This window comes from Spea bombifrons, chromosome 4, assembly GCF_027358695.1.
Source record: "Spea bombifrons isolate aSpeBom1 chromosome 4, aSpeBom1.2.pri, whole genome shotgun sequence".
Lineage (NCBI taxonomy): Eukaryota > Metazoa > Chordata > Amphibia > Anura > Pelobatidae > Spea > Spea bombifrons.
In genome coordinates this window covers 46,919,996-46,941,661 of record NC_071090.1, presented here as the reverse complement: position 1 = coordinate 46,941,661, position 21,666 = coordinate 46,919,996, and the positions used below count along the sequence as shown (strand labels likewise).

At 38.5% G+C, this 21,666-nt stretch overlaps 2 protein-coding genes across 2 annotated transcripts in view; both read left to right on the top strand.

The window, feature by feature from the left end:
* The first annotated feature begins 272 nt into the window (after nucleotides 1-272).
* On the top strand, nucleotides 273-9,400 carry TSPAN8 (tetraspanin 8). Its single transcript, XM_053462751.1, has 8 exons — nucleotides 273-435; nucleotides 3,704-3,766; nucleotides 4,680-4,805; nucleotides 5,633-5,707; nucleotides 5,800-5,895; nucleotides 7,444-7,572; nucleotides 8,136-8,219; nucleotides 9,049-9,400. The coding sequence occupies exons 1-8, from the start codon at nucleotides 376-378 to the stop codon at nucleotides 9,100-9,102; spliced, it is 687 nt and encodes a 228-aa protein (XP_053318726.1). The 5' UTR covers nucleotides 273-375; the 3' UTR covers nucleotides 9,103-9,400.
* Nucleotides 9,401-20,541: 11,141 nt separating this feature from the next.
* Nucleotides 20,542-21,666, top strand: part of PTPRR (protein tyrosine phosphatase receptor type R) — a 63,894-nt gene continuing 62,769 nt past the window's right edge. The window contains exon 1 of the mRNA XM_053461997.1: nucleotides 20,542-20,721. Within this exon, the coding sequence (XP_053317972.1) occupies nucleotides 20,646-20,721 (76 nt within the window). The 5' untranslated portion in view covers nucleotides 20,542-20,645. The remainder of the gene's footprint in view (nucleotides 20,722-21,666) is intronic.

Genomic DNA, 21,666 nt, shown 5'->3' with positions numbered 1-21,666 from the left:
TTCTGACTAGGCAGTGAAATGGTTGCGTGAGTCATTGTGTATTTAGTTGTGATGGAAACTTGATCTGAATGGTTTTTTTCTGTTGTACAGTTCATCAAGAAGTGGGCATGCATTATGTGACAATGCTATCAGCAAAACATGATAAGCTTAATTTGTAATGTTTTATGAGTGGGTCAGTTTGTTTAAAGCAGGTGGAGACAGCACCAGAAGGCATACCTTGAAAGTCAGAGTTAATATTTAGCATAAGGCAGTATTTGCAGACCCACCCTTTACATGTAACACTCTGCATAACCTCTTCTTCTGTTTTTCTCATTGCTGGAGCGTTGCTAATTGAGGAAGACTTGGTTTTAACAGATCCTCAACCTATCTGACAAAATGGCAGGCGTGAACAAATGCCTAAAATATTCCATGTTTGTATTCAACTTTTTGTTTTGGGTAAGTTAAGCTGTTGTCTGTTTTTATGAGTCTGTATACATTTATACCTGTATTTGTAGACTGGTTTGTTTTTGTTTTGTTAATATGACAATTCATCCATAGCTGAATAAAACACTGTATGGAAATTAAAACCGCATAATGATAAAATAAAACCAGAAATAGTATATAAAAACAAAGTAATACAGAGGAAGGTATTTTACGGATAGTGTTGTTGGTCTTACTCTCTGAGTGGCTTGGTTTCTGGGGTTTATCTTCTGTATGATTTGCTATTTATGGGCTAAAGCAGATCTGCAAAAGATGAGGGCCACTGAGGTATAGTGTATGGCCTGTTATGAACAGGTTACAGAATACTGTTACATGTAGGGTTGATTCCTTTTACCGAGCCATTTCCTAGACAATCTCTGAATTGTTGCTTCTGGGCACTGAAGTAACTACAGGGGTCTAGGGGCCTTGTGCGACCCCTTCTTCCTTTCTCCTTGTACAGAATCAAAATAGTTTAGAACCGGCCCTTCCGACATGGACCTCACCGATTCAGGTTGGAAGGGCCCTTTCTAAAGTATTTTGAAATGTCACCCCGCTGTGAAACGGGAGGTGGGATATATGTATGTGTGTTTGTATATATATATATACGTATATGTATGGATATATGGATGGATGTTTATGTACTTTTGTGTGTGTGTGTAAGCATGGATGTGTGATTGTGTATGTGTGTGAGCATGGGTGTGTAATTGTGTATGTGTGAGCATGGATGTGCAATTGTGCAAGTGCGGTGAGATCGAGTGTGTTTACATATGTTGTATGTTGGAAGGGGGCAGGGGGCAAAGAAGGTACAGACCTATTGTGTGGGGGCAATGATGGCACAGACCAGCTGTTGAAGTTGGGGGGCCAGGGGCAATTGTTCTCACCAGGGCCCCATGGTTTCTAGTTATGCCTCTGCTTCTAAGAGAAGCAGGGGCATAACTAGAAACCATGTCAGAGGGAAAGGGGGGAGAAAAGAAAGAAACAAAAGATGAATGGGAAAGAAGAGAAACAGGACAGAGGGTGGCATGAGTGAGAAGAGGAGAAACAACAAAGGAAAAAGTATAAAGTAAACTGGATGGAGTGACAGATGAGACACTCCTTAACACACACAAACTTAGACACTAATACAAACATGACACTAACACAAACACACTAATACACACCGACACACACACAGCCAGACACTGATACTCAATCACACAAGGACTGACACCCACACAAACATACTCTGACATTCGCACAGGCACACACACAGACACTCTCTCTAACATGCACATGTGATAACATATCCAGACACTCATGATAACAGACACTTATACGCTAACATACCCAGACACATAAACACACTCAATCACTAATACTAACATACACTCATGCACACACTAACATACCCAGTAACTCCCACTAACACACACAGACAATAACACATACACTCACACTAGCACACGCTAACACACCCTAACACAAAAAAATATAACATACATTCCTTACAACCATAGAACAATAACAAAACAATATGAAAGTATGACAAGAGTTTCCATTTGAGTGTGCAAGTAGTTTAATTCATATGCACTTCAATTGGATTGTGGGCAAGGTGAATGAGATGTGCCATTTTAGAGATACTAGAGAGGCTTAGGTAAATTATGCAGTTAGGTAAGTGAGGGTAGAATACTTTTTCATTCTGTTATAACAGGAATCTTCCTGTGTGCAGGATGCTATCTCCCTTGAAGTCTATGAATTGCTTAAAACGCTTTATTATTAAAACGGTAGATCAGGTGTGCATAGGTGTATTGCATGCATATGTGTAACATTAATGTTCATTGAATTTTGGAAATATGCTCATATCTGCTTAATGTGAAAGGGTTAACATGAAAAAACAATTATGAAATCATGCGCAAATAAGTATGTATGGAGGCTAGCAGCACCGTTTTACTGGGGAGCATTTAGAATGAAAGATGGCCCTCAGCAATGCTGCTAGAATAGTCCCCTCCTCTATAAACTTTTTAACCTCGAAATATCTTGAAATGTTTTTCTTTCAGTTCCATAGTCAAATGTTAAAACAGATTTAAATTACACTCCACACCTACATTCTGTAAACAGCAGGCTCATTTTACAAGTGCATTCTGGCTTTCTTGTGTTAAGTTCAGCCACTTGGCATACTCAAATCTAATTGTGATTCTGTGGTTAATCTTACAATAGTGGGGGCCAGCCTCCGTGGCCAACTGAAATACCATTCTACCCTTTCCTGTTAGTTAATATGTTTACACCTGGCTGGATAGGATGAATTAACTCTTTTGTCTGCCAGAAAAACGATGAATAGAGGTTAGCTTGGCTTTGCCAACTAAGAAGTCAGGTAAGGAGAGAATAAACAACATGACTAAACTACCTTTATAATTGGAGCAAAGGGTTTTACCGAATGCAAAAGTAGGTTTTAAACTTTTTGTTTTGTTTACAATATAAACCAATTTAAAAACCAGTTGACATACAACCAGTATGGAAACACTAGGTACCATAAAAACCTAGAGAGGGGGCTGCTTCTACGGGTTTATCTACGGGATAGATAGAAAGAGACGGAGCTTTTGAAAAGGCGGCTGGACCATTTCTCGTGGTTCTCTAAACACAGTTTGGTTAAAATTTGGTGCAGCCAGTATGTATGTATTCAAATTAGCCAAAGACATGCTAGTGCGCATGGATGCCCCACCCCCCCACCTCACCCAACAATTCCAGAGGGCTTAATGAGGATTCAGGGGGGTATGAAAAGACATCTGTATACCAGAGAAGCATCCATGTTAATTTCCTGATAATCCATGAAAAATATTTACATTGGCAACAGCCTGCCAGCATTCAAAACAAGGTTACCAGACGTTAAACCAGGAAGTGCAATAATAAATATTATTATAGGCTACACTATGATGATCAAGATAAAGATATAACTGAGCTATTTATGAGCTAGTTATCAATGCAACCAAATAAACGGACAGACTTTTTTTTCTTGTTTCAGAGACCACATTTTGTTAGAGTGGTAAAACTAACCCATACTAGCCTTTCTTCTTTATTTCATGAAAACGTGGATCAGGGTCTTAGGTCCAGAAAGTATTTTTCCACTGTTAGCATGGTGGATAAGACCTCAGCAGTTGTGACAAGGTTTAAAGTCCTATAATGAGTAGAACAACAATATTTTATTATTTTATATGTCATTAACTTCTGCTTTTATGAGACAATGATTATTATTGCTCTTGTTTTCTAGATATGTGGCTGTGTTATTTTGGGTGTCTCCATATGGCTTCGTGTCAGTAAAAATGCTCAAGAAGTAAGTATTTTTTATTCCTATGTGTTAGAATTTTTTTTATCGTCTAAAATGTCTTTATAACCGCCATGGCAGCATTTCCTCCTTTACTCGTTATGAGCTATCCAGTGCAATGCAGTCTGTTTTATAGTCAATAATCTATAGAACAAGAAGAATAAGTGAACAAAACTATTTACAACTTTATAAAGATAACACAGGTTCTTGATAACATTAAGCATATTTTTCCTAGTACGTGCCTCCAAATCTATGGCTCAAAAAGAGCCAGTCAAGAAGATTGCAGCGTATAATTATGTTTTTTCTTAAATGTTTAAAAGTTCTTGCCTTTTTTTACTAAATTATTTTTTTTTTGTGTGTCTTCTGAGCTCTACATTTATGCAAGTGCTCTGGGTATCCTATTAAGGGCACAGGTTGAGCAATTCATAATTCACCCTTTGGGGAAACATGATGCCCACTTAGGCACCTTCTCCCGTCCAATACAGAATTGGATAGGGGAGTAAAGTAATGGATGAAACTCTCCAGGAGGGCATTACTGGGCACCTTTGTTGTGGGATGAGGGTTACAAATATATAAAATCAGTGTGTGGTACCTTCCCATCCCATATGCCATTGGGTGGGATAATTAGATGAAAATAAAAAATCCTCACATAATCTTTACCTCACTTACCATATTCGCTCTTATGCCATTACCTCAAAGGAACATCATCATGTCCATAAGTATTTATCCCTGATTGACTGCCTGCCACATCCACGTATGGGGTTCACTTTCCCCTTCCATCTATATCATGGCAAAATATACATTTTAACAGATAATAATAATTTATTTCAATTAGTCTACACACTTTGCTTGGAGCTCTTTGGTCTATATTATTGTGAAGTATAATGGTTTTCTTTTTCTCTGCGATGATGATTTGTCGTAGGAGTTCAATATACAAGGAATGAATTCAGCCATTGACCTTATGATAGCAGTGGGATCCATAATTATGGTCCTAGGATTTTTTGGATGCTGCGGAGCCGTAAGAGAAAGTCGTTGCCTGCTGCTTCTGGTTAGTAAATAACAAGACCATACACCATTATTTAGCTATTCATGTAATAGTGAAAGGGCTTTTCATGATAAATAACTGTTTGGTGTGCAATCTGAACAAAAACCACACATAAGGAAAATAAAATATTATATTTTTATGTTTTTATCCAGGGACTCCTGTAATCCCAAAAGACAACAAGCACAAGGCAGGAATTATTTAATCTTCCCATAAAGGCATCTAGAGGTTTCTTTAGAACTGTGGGTGGACATTTGCAAATGAACCAATGGTATAGTGTAGTACTGTATTGTTTTTGTTATCTAACAGTACTAGTCTATACCTTCTTTGTGTTCCTTTGCACACTCACATCTCTAAGGAGGCCTCTAGCTGCTTTTATTTATTCCGGGATTATTAGATTATTTCTCTCTTGTGTTTAATGTGTAATCTGCATGGCCTTTCCAGCAAATGCACAACTGTCAATTCCTGTATGTTGAACTTAAAGTGCAGTTCAACATTTTACATTTTTTAAGTCCTTCTGCAGTACCTGCAGTAATGTCAATGGCCTTATATATTCTGATATATTTTGTGGAGTGCTTGATTTGTAAATTTCTGATGAGCAATTGCCTGCCTGCATTCAGGACAGTAGTCTGCCTGCACATGACTGCTATGGAATAAATAGTTTGAAATTAGACAACTCGATAATTTAGTTAAAAAATACATGATAAGAAATGTGCTGACACTTTTAAAATGCTAAATGGTTAGCAGTGTTTTTGTGTGGCAATCTCACAGTTCAAAATGTTTTAAAAATGAACAAGCTAAAATCGTATGTTTTGCTACTGTTTCGCCTGCAGTTCTTTATTGGACTATTTCTGATCCTGGCACTTCAAATTACAGCAGGAGTTTTGGGAGTTGTATATAAACCCAAGGTATGTTGGATCTGCTTTAACATCTGCTACCCGTTTTATGTTCACTGCAATGTCATTGGGATTGAATATTTGCTATATTTTTGCTTTTTTAGATTGAAGCAGAAATTAACAAAACAATGCAGGGATACCTACCATTAAATAATCAGCCAGAAAGCTTCAAGGACAAGTTATACACTATTCAACAAGAGGTAAGAACACAAGGCCAACAGGGGCCTGCATGAAGCAGAGGACAAAAATTGTGACCAACGTAGCCACTTAAGCTCACATTGATAGCCCCCCTGCTCGTGTGCACCAACACCAACATGTTACAAATGAAATTCACTCTCCGAATCCAATGCAGTGCAGATTTAATCAATAACATTAAACTGGGATTAAAAATTGTATGATGACTGATAACAGGGAGAAGTTAGGAGTAAAAGGGCACCCTCTGGGGTACATTTTAAATCAGCCCAATCTATCTTTCGGATGACTCCAGGACCACCATATATACACATATACTTCCCCAGGAACCTCCAGCACGCGTTCGGTCACGAGGGGAAAATTTGATGGACTCTTACAGGGACCACCTGGTCAGAATCTAGGTCTCGGTCTCATAATTTAACATAATAGGGGTCAGAGGGTGAAGAGGACTTAATGTTGTTTATGAAATACAAAAAAGGAGCCACATGTAGTATGTGCTCAGTGCAGAAACTGAGTTCTTACTTGTTTTTAATTATATTACTTGAAGACTCCTTTTCCACTTGGATCAAATATAAATTGCACTCCTTAGCAGATCCGTCATTTTATTCTTTGGTCATTTAATCACACAAGATCAACGCGGAAATGGTTAAGATAGTTTTTCAAAAAAAATTATAAATAAGGCATACATTTACATCATTAATTCTTTCCAGGAAGGTTTGGACACAGAACAGTGCCAGGAATGAGGTTTCTAGTGCTGCGTGTAGTTATTTAAGTGTTAAATTAACAGAATAATTGGAACTTTGGGGTCAAAAGATCTATTGAAGACACAGGCTATGTATGACCTGTTATTGTGACAATAATCAACAATGGGCGATGGTTCTTATGAAAAGGTTAGGTGGTTTTTCGGGATCAGAAAAGAACAAATCCATGTGATAATGATTTTGTACTATTATTGGTAGGCTAAATAGATGTCTGTTCATTGAAGCCAAATGTAAGCCCCAAGTAGAAACAATTTTGCAAGGTTTTCACAAGAAATTATACTCATAAGGTTTGACATATATGTGAAGGGTCTTATTGATTTCTATGATATTCACTGTAGTTTGGGGTAGCCGTATTAGTCCAGTGTATAAGAATGCAAAAAAAACCAGAATGTTGCAGAATCTTGTAATACCTTTTTTATTGGACTAACAGTATTTAAAATAATAGACGAGCTTTCGGGAGTCTTCCCTTTATCAAGTCAAAAGCATTTCCCCTTTTTGACTTGATAAAGGGAGGACTCCCGAAAGCTCGTCTATTATTTTAAATACTGTTAGTCCAATAAAAAAGGTATTACAAGATTCTGCAACATTCTGTTTTTTTGCATTCTTATGATATTCACCACATATTTGTCTACACTGTAGTACGTTACAGTTCTTCCAGTTCTCACATTTACCAAATAGCTGCCATGAAATCATGTGAGCATTAAAAAAAGAACTTTATAACAGAAATATAGCAGTCTACTAAATTATAACCTGCAAAATGATGTTAATAGTATTTCTTCTGCTTTTTTTCTGTAGAATAAGTGCTGTGGTCTTGTTTACGGTTATAAAGACTGGCTTAATTCCATCCCTCAGTCTTGTTTGTGTACTCAAGCAAATGATGTCAACGAATGCGTTACAGTTTCTGGGAAACTTGTTTACAAACAGGTAAATATGGGATCCAGAATAAAAGGGTATTTCTTTCACCATCCTGAAACACTTTTGAACTAGAGGTCTACCCACTGGGATTAAATAGCGCAACCTATACATTTTGAAGCATACTACTGTAGATAAAGTAATAGTATTCATATAGCTGAACCCTGCTGAATAATAATGAATTGCATCATTTGATATACATCACATTATTTATTATGATAAACCTAAGAAACTCACCAACAATTCTTGGAGGGGGCTTGATCCAACCCAGCATTTAACATAAAAGGTCAGTGCAGAAGAATGTTGTTGAGGAGCTAGATCCTTGTAGTATCTCTCTTAACCTAGCAGAATTTTCTATTGGCGTGTAAACTGTACATGACGGGGGGAAACTTATAGTGACTTGTGGTACGTAATGGATTTAGGTAAACACTTATCTCCTCATTTACAAATAAAGGTTTAATTTTTGTATGAAGAAACCATTAGCCAAAACAATCGTGTGTTAATAGCAAACTAATACAGAAATACTGTATATCTCATTGAAATGAATTTTTTTATATTGTTTTTTTTCTCCACAGTCATGTTACACTGTGTTTGTTGACTCCTTAAAGAATAACATGGGGATCATTATTGGAATAGCTTTCGGACTGGCAGTGGTGGAGGTATGTCATCATGATATTATTGATGTCAGACAGGTAACATGATTACGTCTACAGTAAAACAGCTTGGTTTAAAATTAACTGTGATGCAGACACGGATTGATCTCACAAGTCCAAATCATAACAAGCATACCATTCAACTCTGTTGTAAGTGCAGACTCCAACAGTTTCCATCTCAACAAGGACCAAGTTGGCCCTCAAATATTTTAATATCGTCTGAGAATTTATATTTTAGATCTATACTTGGACCAACTCAACCCCTGGTGAATGCACTAATGTGTATATTCTGCACCCTTAAGTTATTAGCCATTGATACTGCTTTAGCTTTATAAATAAATAAAGACAATAAGAATATAAGCACTGGGGGAAATTCTTAATACAAAGTATTAAGTATATTGTAATTCCACTTTTCTATGGGTAATTATGGTCCTATGAGATTACTTTTACAAATATTTACAATGTTTAAATTCTTAGTACATTTTTTCAGAGTAATAAAATATCAGGCAATTCATTCATTAGGCCTTTATTTTAGCTGTGTTGCTTACTGTTTGTTTGCAGTTATGGAGGGACAATCAGGAATCTGTTTTGCAAAATAATATAAGGGAGGCTGCCATGTTCTAAATGATCTCCTATTGTAAGCTTTAGTCTGTTGTAACAAAGCATGCAGAGTCCAGGATGGATGTTACAACTTCCTAATTGGGTTGACAGTCGGATTTACAGTTTTATCGTTACCGTGGGATAACAGGATTATGGGAAATAAAATGTGCACAGAATGCCCTTTTAATGTTTCTTTGTGTGTTGATATTTTGTGTTTTTTTTCCACTTTTCACAGCTTTTTGGCCTTGGTTTCTCAATGGCTTTGTACTGCCAGATCGGGAAAAAATAAGGAGACTCAGTGCTTCACTAAGAATTTCCACAATTCTTTATCTTTTTTTTTTATATCAACAGAGTCACAAAAAAGTCATATATGTGTATGTGTATATATATATATATAAATATATACTCACCTTTTAAGTTAACAGCTGCTAAAAACACAGTTCTACTCATTTCGTAAGGATGTTAGTTCATATAAACTTCCTTGGATGCCATATTATTACATATGTATGTACTATATTTGAGAAAATCATGTTTACTTTTCTTATTCTAATAAATGTGATGCTGTGTTGAAGCACATCATAAACAAATGCTCTTGTATATCTTGTGCTGCTTACTAAAAAAATGGATTACTAAAAGAAAGAATATTGCTAAATGTGAAAGGTCTTTTCAGTGTGAATTAAAAGTAGTTTACACTTAGTAGTAAACTTAGTTTACACTTAGTAGTTTACAAATTAGGAAGGCAGAATTTTACTGGGAAAAAGTGTTCATACAAACATTCAATAGTTTGTAAGGCATTAAATTCATTAAATTTGTTTATACTATAGGTCTCATAATACAACCTTTTGTCAGTTAGTTGTGTGACAAGGAATACCCTATGATGTCATAACACACCTCACGTAATGTGCTGTCATCAACTGATGGTATCTGGACCTGTGCATAAAGGCGCGTGTGCTTGATTACAGTACTGGGTCCTGGAAAGTTAGTTAAGTGTGAATTTCATTTGGATCTTGTTACACCAAGACAATAAAAATACAAGCTTGCAGCCACAAACAAATGAAAATTGTTATTTACAAAACATAATCACTCTGGATAAGTAAATACTGTGCAACATGAAAAACATATTTGTTTTTTTGGGACCAGTGTTAAAAATCTGGAAGCAAAATAAAACTAAGACCAGAACTAGGCTTTGGTTGCAAGAGCATGGTGAAGCAAAAAAAAAAAAAAAAACACAAAAAAAAAACAAAGAGAACACAATCCACTTACAGGGGGAAACAACTACATATACTTAGTATAGTGAATTTAGTTAATTTAAACTGAATTTAGCAATGCTAAGAGCGGAGTGTCCTTACTTTTACATGTCATTATATTAATTATTATTCATTATAATCAGGCATTTTAAATGAATCCTATTTCAGGTTACCTTTCTTTCTTTGAAGTGTTTTATTATCACTTTTGGCGTGCTGCTGTTACATTGATGTTATTGAGACTCACATTAACAGACGTAAAGTTTGTATGAAAAGCACAGCCTGGGAAACATTTTGTTCTCCCTTTTACTAAGAATATGTATTACCAGATGTGCTGAACTGGACATGAATTTGCAAAACAAACACAATCTAGCGCAAATTCAATTTATTTTTTTCTCTCTGATAAAAGGCAAACATTTAATAAAACCACACAGAAATGTTATTTGTTTTTTTATCTGGGAGTCATTGTAGCCATTAAAGCATGTGATTTAAGGTATCTTTTTCCAGCGAAGAAAAAAAACTATATCATTTTATTTAAAAAGCAGTAAACTATATAGTCCTATAAACATACTTTGAATGGGAAGTAGTTGGGTTATAATGATATTGCTCTTATTGTTGTGATCCTTGATATCAGTATACATTGTAAAGATCCATCTTCAGTGAGTTTCTTATGGGGAACAGGGCTGGAATGGAGTGACTAAGCTGCCCCTGTACCTACTAAGAGTTAGGCATGTTATGGCAATATACTTTTTACTATAAAAGTCAATGGATTAAACATTAACATTTTATGGGCACTCCCTGTCCCTGAATATCCGCGAAGCCAAAGCAGCCCCACCATAATGACTCATTATCATCATAACCTCACCTGGCTCACAGTTTATAGATCATTGTCACATCACAGATAAACATAACATGAAAAATATGTGGTTATCAAGTCCTACCCTTACTGCTTCCACCAGATTATTGTCAAACTTGTAGATTGATGAGAAACATCCCCAGTTAGTCATATAAAAGCGAGATCAAAGACAACAGTGTAAGTAAAATAGTAGTGAAATAGTGAATTCTATTAGTGTGTGGTCACTTACTCAATGTTTTAGGTAAATGCTACATCCATTAACATACAACTGTGATCTGAAAGTCTATTTTAATCTATAATGGGCTATGTTAGGTGTTGTTGCGATGGTGGATTGTAGGTTTCTATATTTAAGTTATTGTTGTGTGCTTTAATGATACTTTATATGAGTCAGGATAAGAATAAATATGCTTTAAATCATACCATAAATGATTATACAAATGCATTTGCACTGCATATCTTTGTTAAATTCCATCAGCAATTTAAATAACTCGTGCCAAATCGTATATATATTGTGCTACGCTAAGTTACAAATTCCAGGTAAAACAAAGAGCCAGCTGACATGGTTCACTTGAGGTTTAACAATACTTATTACATTAAGTACGGGAGACTTTGCCCATATGTTGAAAAGAACCACATGTCTAACAGATGAATGATGGAATATTGAGTTTGTTGAGTTTGGCAAGCCAATTTACATATGAGCAAAAACATTCTTAAATAACTATGAAGTGGTGATTTCAATTAAATAATGTGTGAGAACATACAGTTACCAATAGAAATTGGTGCGCTGGTGAAATTTAATTCATTTTAGATGACACATTTTTATATCACGCAGCTCACTGTGTGGGTGTATTGACCTTCAACACTACTTTAAATTTATGGTTAGAACTACAAAAAAAGGCCTTTACAAGTTATAAAAGTACTATATTTTGATTTATTACCAGCATTTGATAAAGGAACATTTGACAGAAATATTGCAAATACATGTAGGTAACAACAAGATAAAAGTTTTTCTCAGCAGGTGAGTGTTTCTCAGCTTCCCTGTCAGCTATATAATTGTCATAGTTTAATATATCTAGCTCTTTTTACGTTTTACTGTAGAAGTGGGGGCAATTATGGGTCATTTCAGTAATATGTATGCAGTTTTGTGTAAGCCGGTGATATATCTTTACCTACAGTGTATATGTTTTATAGTTTTGAAACTTAAAACTGGCTAGAGGCATCCCTGTAGGCTTTCTATGGTTAGTGCTTTAGAAGTTTAACGTGGATCTGACACTTTTTCTAAGCCAACATGTTAAAGTTCTATAACTTATTTCATGTAATTGTGATGACACCGATATATGGATTAGAACCCACCTTTGTGTATTCCACTGGGGGTAGCTATAGTAGCATCCTGTTACTCCTCCAAATAGTTACATGTTTTTTTTTTTTGTTTTGTTTTTTAACTACTGTCCCTGTTTGATGGTGGCTTTTTAAGTGGGGACAGCAGATAGGGGAAATTTAAGACAGAAAATTAATTAAATGCAAATTACCCCACTTTTTTAACAGGTTTCCATTAGGTGAAATAGTAATTTAAACCAAATTATCTGGAAAACATATATAGGTATTCTAAATGGGTGAAATTAATCATCCTTAATGTTGTGTAATAACTTTAGTATTGATATCCAGTACAAATAACTTAAAAACAAGACTTTAGCAATGGTCAAAACCTTCCTTCATATATTCTAAATGCTAGGTTGTACACTGTGCCGCTCTTGCACTCTCTCATAGAATTGTATGCTGTACCTTGACCCCGTTTGAAGGGATATACTGCTTAAATATTAGCCTACCTTTAAACTTAATTAAGGAAACATCGATACAGGTGATACAAGACTAGTTTGCAAAAGAGGGGAAGAAGTCATCCCTTATTGATCGGCATATGCTGTTGTCTCTTAGAGTGTCTTCTAAAAAGGTCAACACGTAAACAGGTCTCTGTAGGTAAAACGTGCACATTTCTCTCCTGGCAGAATATTTCCAGAAGAGACAGATTCAGCCTCACATTTCCATGTCAGCTCCTAAGATATTGACTTTAGTGTGGTATACGCAGTAATGCATTTCACTACGTACAAACGGAAGCATGCATTGTTTAGTTATAGAAGTTATAAAAGAGTCTAATGTCTACTAAAACCAGGCAAAATTACGGTAGTATGTACAATTTTAACACATGATCAGTTGCACTCCCATTGAAGCAGCAGCCAATCACAGTTTTCAGAAGTTGGCTTCTGCTACTCCAACTGACTACATTGAGAGTTCTTTTGAGCATGTGGAGGTATCATACCATGGTATGCTCCCTGCTTGCGGTACAAAGGAAGTAAGGAGTTCAATTCAATCAGACATAAGAACCCCTATATGGCTGCACTGATTTGCATGTAGGAAAATGCACTTGAACCTTTAATTGTAAACTGTATTTAAAAAAAATAACCATTCATATGTATTAGACTGACAGTCATCAGATACATCCATTCAAAAAGAAACTGTCAAAGAAAGCACCTTACCCAGTGGCCAGAATAGTAGTAGCTATTTGCCATCAACTAACAGTGTACAATTACTCACATGAGATGAAAAAGACAAAAAAAACCTGCATTGTAAATTTTACAGAATTTTCACCACACTTTCAGAGTATCACAATTTTCGTATTTGCTACAAAACTATTGTTGTTTAAAAATAAATGTTGATATACTCATGTTAAATTAAAATAAACGAGATGTAATTTTTCAGTGACCACTAGATGGCAGTACTTTCCTCATACTCACGCAGAGGAGGTTATAAAGGGAAGTTATGATGACAAAGTGGAACAACAAGCAGGAACATTCCAGTGGTTACCATGGTGACTACATCACTTTTACCACTTTCCTTTATAATTCCTCTTTATAAAAGTGCCAAGGCATTGGAGTTATGTAAAAAATTTCAAGCATTATTTTCAAACTGACACATCTGGAATCAATTGATTCCCAAAATTAGTGTAAAAATGCTTATTTACAAGAAATATTTGCCTACTTTATGGTGCTAAACTTGCTTTATAGAAACAGTAAACTCAAATTCAAACCCTGAAATTCAAGGCAGTTGCGTTCATTCAGTGACAGCTGAGGTAAAACATTTAGTATCATTGGCCTTACTAATCCATTAGGAATTGTCAGGGAAATGTGTACTGCTCATGCATAATTAAATGTGAATAGATAGCTTTCAAGAAATATTACTGCGTTACCTTGCAGTTCACTGGGTTAACCCTACGATGCACAGTAAAGTCACCTTTCAACTAGTTACCAATCCTATAGAAGATCTGAATTGAACGCTACAGTCTGTAAGATATCCACCCTGATCTTCTGTATACCTCATCCCTGTGCCCTGTGAAATGGTTGTCATTTACATAAAAAAATGTTATAAAAATGACCTAGGATATATTAGTTTGATAACATTTCTTCCCCTCCCCATAAAGTGTATGTTTAACTTCAATACCCAATATTATGGAGTTAAGGTATATAACGTTATTGGAGCAGCATGTGATTTTATGTAAAAGAAATTTGAATCCATAATTTGAGTTAAATCCATAATACCCCATGGACATTATCTGAATGGAATAAGAACCATTTATGCTGACTCCCCCCCCCCAACTTTTGACTGTACATAGCAGGCGTTTACAATGACAAAGGGCTGCAAGAGGAAAAGGTGCTTGTTAGTCTCTTTCCCCTCCTGGAATATGGGCATATACTGTTGTATACCGCCCCCTGACCCTGCTAATATGTTTTTTGACCACTTCTCCTCATGGCTTCCCATTTCCTGTCCTCTGATGTCAACATCCCAGTAGACACCCCATTTGAGTCATTGAATGTGTGGCTTTGAATTTTTTTTCCATTACCTCCTCCTTTGATCTCACACAGCATACTCCCCTACTCACGATGATGGTCACGCCTTAGACCTTATTTTTTCTAGCATGTGCTCTCTCACTTCTAATTTCCCATTCCCCCTCTCTGACAACCACATCCTATCCTGCTCTCTCACTTTGCCTTCTAGTCCTTCCCTTTTTTCCCAACAATCTTGCCTAAACAGAGACCTTAGCTCTCTCAACCTTCAGAAATTCTCATCCAGTTTACTCATCCTTTACTCTTCTCTCTCTCAATCTCAAACATATCATGCCCTAACCTTGCTTTTCCTCTCTATAACTCCACCCTCACGTCTGCTCTTGAGGATTTAGCCCCAACTACTACTAGCTCTTCGAGACGCTCATGTTTCCAACCCTGGCACACAATAACCCGACACCTTTGACATTGCTCCTGCACTACTGAACGTAGTTGCCGAATGTTTCATTCTACGTGTGACATCCTAAACTAAAAAAAGCATGCTCTCTTCCTACTGCTCTGCTCTTGGATATTTGCACATTTTCCTAAAACTCAATCTCTTCAAAACTTGTCACCTTTCCTCCCTCCAATGCTAACATTCCCTCAACAGTTTCCCTCAATGTCAATGGTGCAGTGATCTCCATTCCCCTAACACTTGTTGTCTTCCTGTCACCCTTCACCTCTCAATATCCAGTCTGTCTCAAATAATTCAACTGAAAAAAGTATGAAACCTTTGGTATACCAAATGAACAAAAATGTTATCAAGTCCTGTTGCTGGATGATGTGGGAAGCCAGATTGGTCTCCACTTGGTACATGGGGCTCCTCTCCTGCGGCAGGGGTAGTCGCGGAAACACAGACCAACTCCATTGTGGAAGAATGGTCAGTGATGCCACGGTGAGCACGGTGAGTGTGCACAATTACATTGTTGTTGATTTTCCAGGTTGTATTCAAACAAGCATACAGTACATTGAGTTTTAGTGATATACAATACACAAAAACACTCTTCTACCATGGGTATCGAACAATTGCAAACATAACATAGGTTTATCAACAAAAAAAAAAGTTGCATATTTGTGTGCCACAATTATTGGCACCCCTCTGAATTCATATGAGCAAAATATATTTGAAATAAATCCCCAGTGATATATTATTTTTTTATGACACCTGTGTGATTAGGAACAGGAAATAGTTTAACTGTGACTTCCTGACACATAGGCTAAATTCTCTTAGTCATTCATCACAATGGGTAAGACCACGGAATATAGCTGCACGGCAAAAGGTTGTTGAGCTTTACGAAATGGGAAGTGGCTATAAGACAATAGCAAAAGCATTGAAAATGCCCATTTCTACCACCAGGGCAATAATTAAGAAGTTAGTCAACTGGAAATGTTATGAATTAACCTGGCAAGAGAATGTGTGTCTGGAGAATTGCAGAAGTGAGTTGCGTCTTCGAGTCAGAAACTCTCCAAAACTACAATCTGACCTTACCTATCTTACCACAAGTTGTCTGGGGGGATTTCAAGAAAAAAGCCTCTACTCTCATCCAAAACCAAACCGTCTTCAGTTGGCCAGACAGACACTACTGGAACTAAAAATTTGATTGGGTTCTACGGTCAGATGACACTAAAACAGAGCATGAAAAAATACCTCATGCCCACAGTTAAATATAGTGGTGGCTCTTTAATGTTTTGGGCTGTTTTTTCTCTGCCAGAGCACCTGGACAATCTGTTAGGATACATGGCATCATGGACATCAAATATCAACACATATAAAATGAATACCCGACTGCCTCTGCCAGAAAGCCTAAAATGGGCCATGGTTAGATCTTTCAGGGCAGTGATCCAAAACATACATCAAAATCAACACAAAAATGGGTTACTGACCATAAAATCAAGGACATACCATAACCATCACAGTCCCCTGACCTGAACCCCATCGAAAACCTGTGCGGTGAACTGAGAGCAGAGTCCACCAGCGTCAACCTCGACATTTGAAGAGTCTGGAGAGATTCTGTATGGAGGAATGGTCTCAGATCCCTTGCCATGTATTATCCAACCTCATCAGGCATATAGAAGATGACTCTTCTGTTATCTTGGCAAAGGGAGGTATCACAAAGTATTAACTAAAATGGTGCCAATAATTGTGCCACACTGATATTTAACATTTTTTTATATAAGCCGTGTTGTGTTTGCAATAATTTGATATCCATGACAGCAGAGCACTTTTATGTATTTTTGAAGAAAATATCAAAAGGTTTAACAATAAATTTACCAAGGGTGTCAATATTTGTGGAGCGCACTGTAAATCTAGTTGGTGTCTCTGGATTGGCTTGATGTGCCATGCCTACAGTTTGGCTCAGCTCCTGCTTAGTTTGCGGAGCACCTGAGCCATAGCGATAACCCATAGTTAGTGATACCATATACGGAGACAGACTCACTGCTAAGGACCCCCCATTGATCTGTGAGAACCAGGGGATGGATTATATAGACATGTACACATATGGCTTAACACTTAAACATGTCAAGATTTTTAAAGAATAATTATTTTATCTCTTGGTGTGAATGAATAGCCAAGTTCAGTTAGGTTGTAGTCAAGTTAGAAAATATATGAGATATCTTTTTTTTTTACTAAAAGTTTATTTCCTAACCTGAGGGTTCATATGACCATTTTTAGAATAAATGTGGTTTCAACTCACTGACGACATGATAACCTCAAACTCCAATGAGCTTCTTCTGCAAGAAGAGTTTGTTTGGTGCTATATAAAGCACAGTTAAAGCCCAGGGGCAAGCCCAAGCTGAAGGCTCAATAATGACCCAAAACATTTGGCTAACAAAAAAAAAGAGTGGCCATGCTCAATTTGCAGAACTACATGTTGTTGCATATATATATATCCAAACATACATACATATATATATCCATATATATATATATATATATATATATATATATATGTATACCTGTTATTTACCCCAAAACATATATTTGCCAAAATGAACTGCACAAAAGTAGCATACAGCTAGGGTGAAAATGATGTCTAAAGCCCTGTTCTAGACTCTGTTGTCTTTATGTAGAACTGTAATTAAAACACTTAGAGACATTTTGCCAGCATTTATGTATAACGTTGTCTTAAAATAAGGCCTGACATTCATCTAAGTTACAATAAATGAACACACAATCTGTTTTAACGTATAACACACATTCCTATATTATTCTCATCCATATTAAATACAAAACTAAAAACACTCAGAGTGTGGGTTGGACAAAGTATATGAACCAACTTCAACAAAAGCTACTTGGAGTCAAGACCTAGCAAACCTGGAGTCTAATCAATGAAACAGGATTGGAGGTTTGTTTTAGAGTTACTGACCTATAAAAACCACTAAAACATTTTGAGTTGTTCTGCACAAGAAGCATCAGCTGATGTCTTTTTTTTGCAAGGCATGGGTCACATTTCAGAAGACCTACAGTCGATAATTGTTAAAAGCTGGAATGGGTTACAAAGTAATTTCTAGCATTTACATATTCATCTATATACAGATAGACAAATTGGTTATAAATTGAAACTTTAGTATTGTGGCTACTCTTTCTTGAAGTGGGTGCCCCGCTAAGATGAATCCAAGGGCACAGTGCAGAATGCTCAACGAGATTAAAAAGAACCCTCGAGTAGCCGCTAAAGGCTTGAAGGAATCATTGGAACATTGATCAGGCATGAAGTCCATAGAAGGACACACCACTGAGGAAGCCATTGCTCACAAAAAAGAGATTGCTGCGCATATGAAGTTTCTAAAAGAGCACTTTGATGAAAAGTAGTTTGATGAAACTAAGGTTGAATTGGTTGAATTGTTCAGAAAAAAAACACACAGCACTACGTATGACCGCATACCAACTTGAAAACATCATCCCAACAGTGAAGTATGGTGGGAAGAGCATTATGATTTGGGGCTACTTTTGCTGCCTCAGGGCCTTGAGAGCATGCCATCATCGAGATGAATTCTCAAGTTTATCAAGGTATTATACAGGATAATGTCAAGATGACTGTCTACTAGCTGAAGCTCAGTAGAAGTTTGATGATCCTAAGAATATGGCTGAGCTTAAACAGTTCTGAAAGGAAGAATTGATGTGCAAGCCTGCTGATCAGCCACTTGTTTAAGCTTATTGCTGCCAAATGAGGTTCAACCATTTATTAAATCCACTTACTTTTTCCGCCAGCACTGTCAAAACGGAATGTGATTGTTCGTTATGGTGACTTAGATATAGATCTAATTTAAATCTAATTCAAATTTAAACATAACTCGTTTTAATTCCAAAGCGTATATATGTATATATATATATATATATATATATATATATATATATATACCGTATTGGCTCGAATATAGGCCGCACTTTTTTCCCCCACTTTAAGTTTTTAAAGTGGGGGTGCGGCCTATATTCGGGCTCTAGCGCCCGACGCCCGGGACATGCAGTCCCGGGCGCCGGGCAGGCAGCGGGGTTAAGATACAGATCCCCCGCAGCGGTGCAGGGGACCTGCATCCTTCTCCCCGATACGCTCAGACAGCCTCCCCTGCCAGCACTTCCCACGGGGGGGGGGGGGGGTGCCGGCACGGGAGGTTATCTAAGCGTTTTACCTCTGCCCACCCCCGACTTACCGGAGCAGACTCCCGGGTGTCTTGCGGGGCCGGCGGGAGACATTTACGCAATACGCGCATGCAACTTCCGGTACCGGAAGTTGCATACGCGTATTGCGTAGATGTCCCTCGCCGGCCCCGCAAGACACCCGGGAGTCTGCTCCGGTAAGTCGAGGAGGGGGGGCAGAGGAGGACAGCGGCAGCGTATCGCGGGGAGGGAGGACAGCGGCAGCGTATCGCGGGGAGGGAGGACAGCGGCAGCGGATCGCGGGGAGGGAGGACAGCGGCAGCGGATCGCGGTGAGGGAGGACAGCGGCAGCGGATCTCGGGGAGGGAGGACAGCGGCCGCGGATCTCGGGGAGGGAGGACAGCGGCAGCGTATCGCGGGGAGGGAGGACAGCGGCAGCGTATCGCGGGGAGGGAGGACAGCGGCAGCGTATCGCGGGGAGGGAGGACAGCGGCAGCGTATCTCGGGGGGGAGACAGAGTGGCAGCATGTTTTTTTTGGTGCTTTTTTAAAGAAAAAAAACTTTTTCTTTAAAAAAGCACCAAACTTTTAGGGTGCGGCCTATATACGGGGGCGGCCTATATCCGAGCCAATACGGTATATATACCGTATATATATATATATATATATATATATATATATATATAAAATACATTTCTATTTGTGTGTACAGTCCTAATATAATATAGATAGGTATTCACTGTATGCTGGTTCTATTTTAGATCTGAGAGACCCTCAGGCATACTCTTCTCTAAAATTAAATTGATCCATTAGGCTGTAGATTAATAAGAGTTGCATAATATTGGATAAGCCACAAACATGCAGTACTCTGTGAATCTTTTCTGTCTAGGCTTGGCAGAGTTCACCCCCCCCACACACCCCATCACTTACAGTGTGTGCAGGAAATACATTAGTCCTGTACCCCCAGGGGGAAAGTGCTTTGAAAGCCTTCACTTCCATAAGAGCCCTTGGCAGGGGAGCACCGTGTGCCCTTTGTTTGATGAGCACAAGTTTCCTCGGCTCGATTACACAGCAGCCGCAGCAGCTGAGTGGCCGCCCGGGCGCACGTGGTAGTGCAGGCGGCAGCAGCAGCAGCGGCGGCAGCCTGGAGCCAGACAGGAACAGTGTGCGCGGCTCGGGGAGAAGCTGCAGAGCCCGGATCGAGCAGCTGCTAAGGATCAGCAAGGGAGAGGATCAGCGCATCTCGGGCGTGCTGATCTAAAGCATGGGGTCTTCGAGCACCAGCATGCAGAAGAGCTGCCGCTTCCCTTTGATGTGTCTGTTACTCTTCACAGCAGCAGGTAAGGTTCTTAGCGTGAAAATGCAGCAATAACATTACCAATGATGAGGCGGCACGGAGACTGGCGTTAACCTGTTGGATTCGGTGGGACCGCGTCTGTTATGGACGCCGAATAGATTAATGCCGGACAGTCAGTAGCAGTCGGGATGTAGGTGGCGATAATTATAGCCGTGAGATACATGGCGGATGGCTCAGTGCGGTGGATGTGGGTGTGAAATGTTTATTCAGCCCATGCGTGTTGTTATAATCACACTAAGTGCAAACCCAACAGCGTCGATATGTTATGGCCGCCTGCGCCCTGCAAACCGCTCGCCTCTGCTGGGGCTTCCTTCAGCACCGCGGGCAGCTCCAGCACCATTGCGGGTTTCAGCACCTCGGGCAGCTCCAGCCCAATGACTTCAGCAAAAGATCCGCTTCCCCATCGCGGTCCTGCGTTCCATATCCCGGGGTCTGGCGCTCATGAAGAGAAGCGATCTGTGTCATGTAAACAAATGCCGTGTTACATGTGAGCCTGGGGCGTTGCGATGTATCCATTTCTTTATCGTTCACTTGGTTCCCTCCCCGGCATTAGGAAGATGTAATGCGGTGTATGAGGGATGGAGAGCGGATGCTGAGCGGATTCTGTCCGCTGCCTGTTTCCCAGGGGCAAGCATGCGACATAACCGAGAAATAACCGGCAGACCTCGTACTGATCTCTGCAGCACTCGCAGCCTGCTCCATTCAATCTGTCTATTATATGTAGATTTATTACGTTTATGCTTACTGGTGTGGCACCGACATACAAAACATGCTCTTCTTATTAATGACATATATATATATATGTATATATAAGATAGATAGATAGATAGATAGATAGGTTCCAAAGTAACCCTGCACACTGTTTCACAGCATCCTCAAACCAAGGTTCAGGAGAGTAGATATCATTAAGGAAATGACCCTCTTCTGT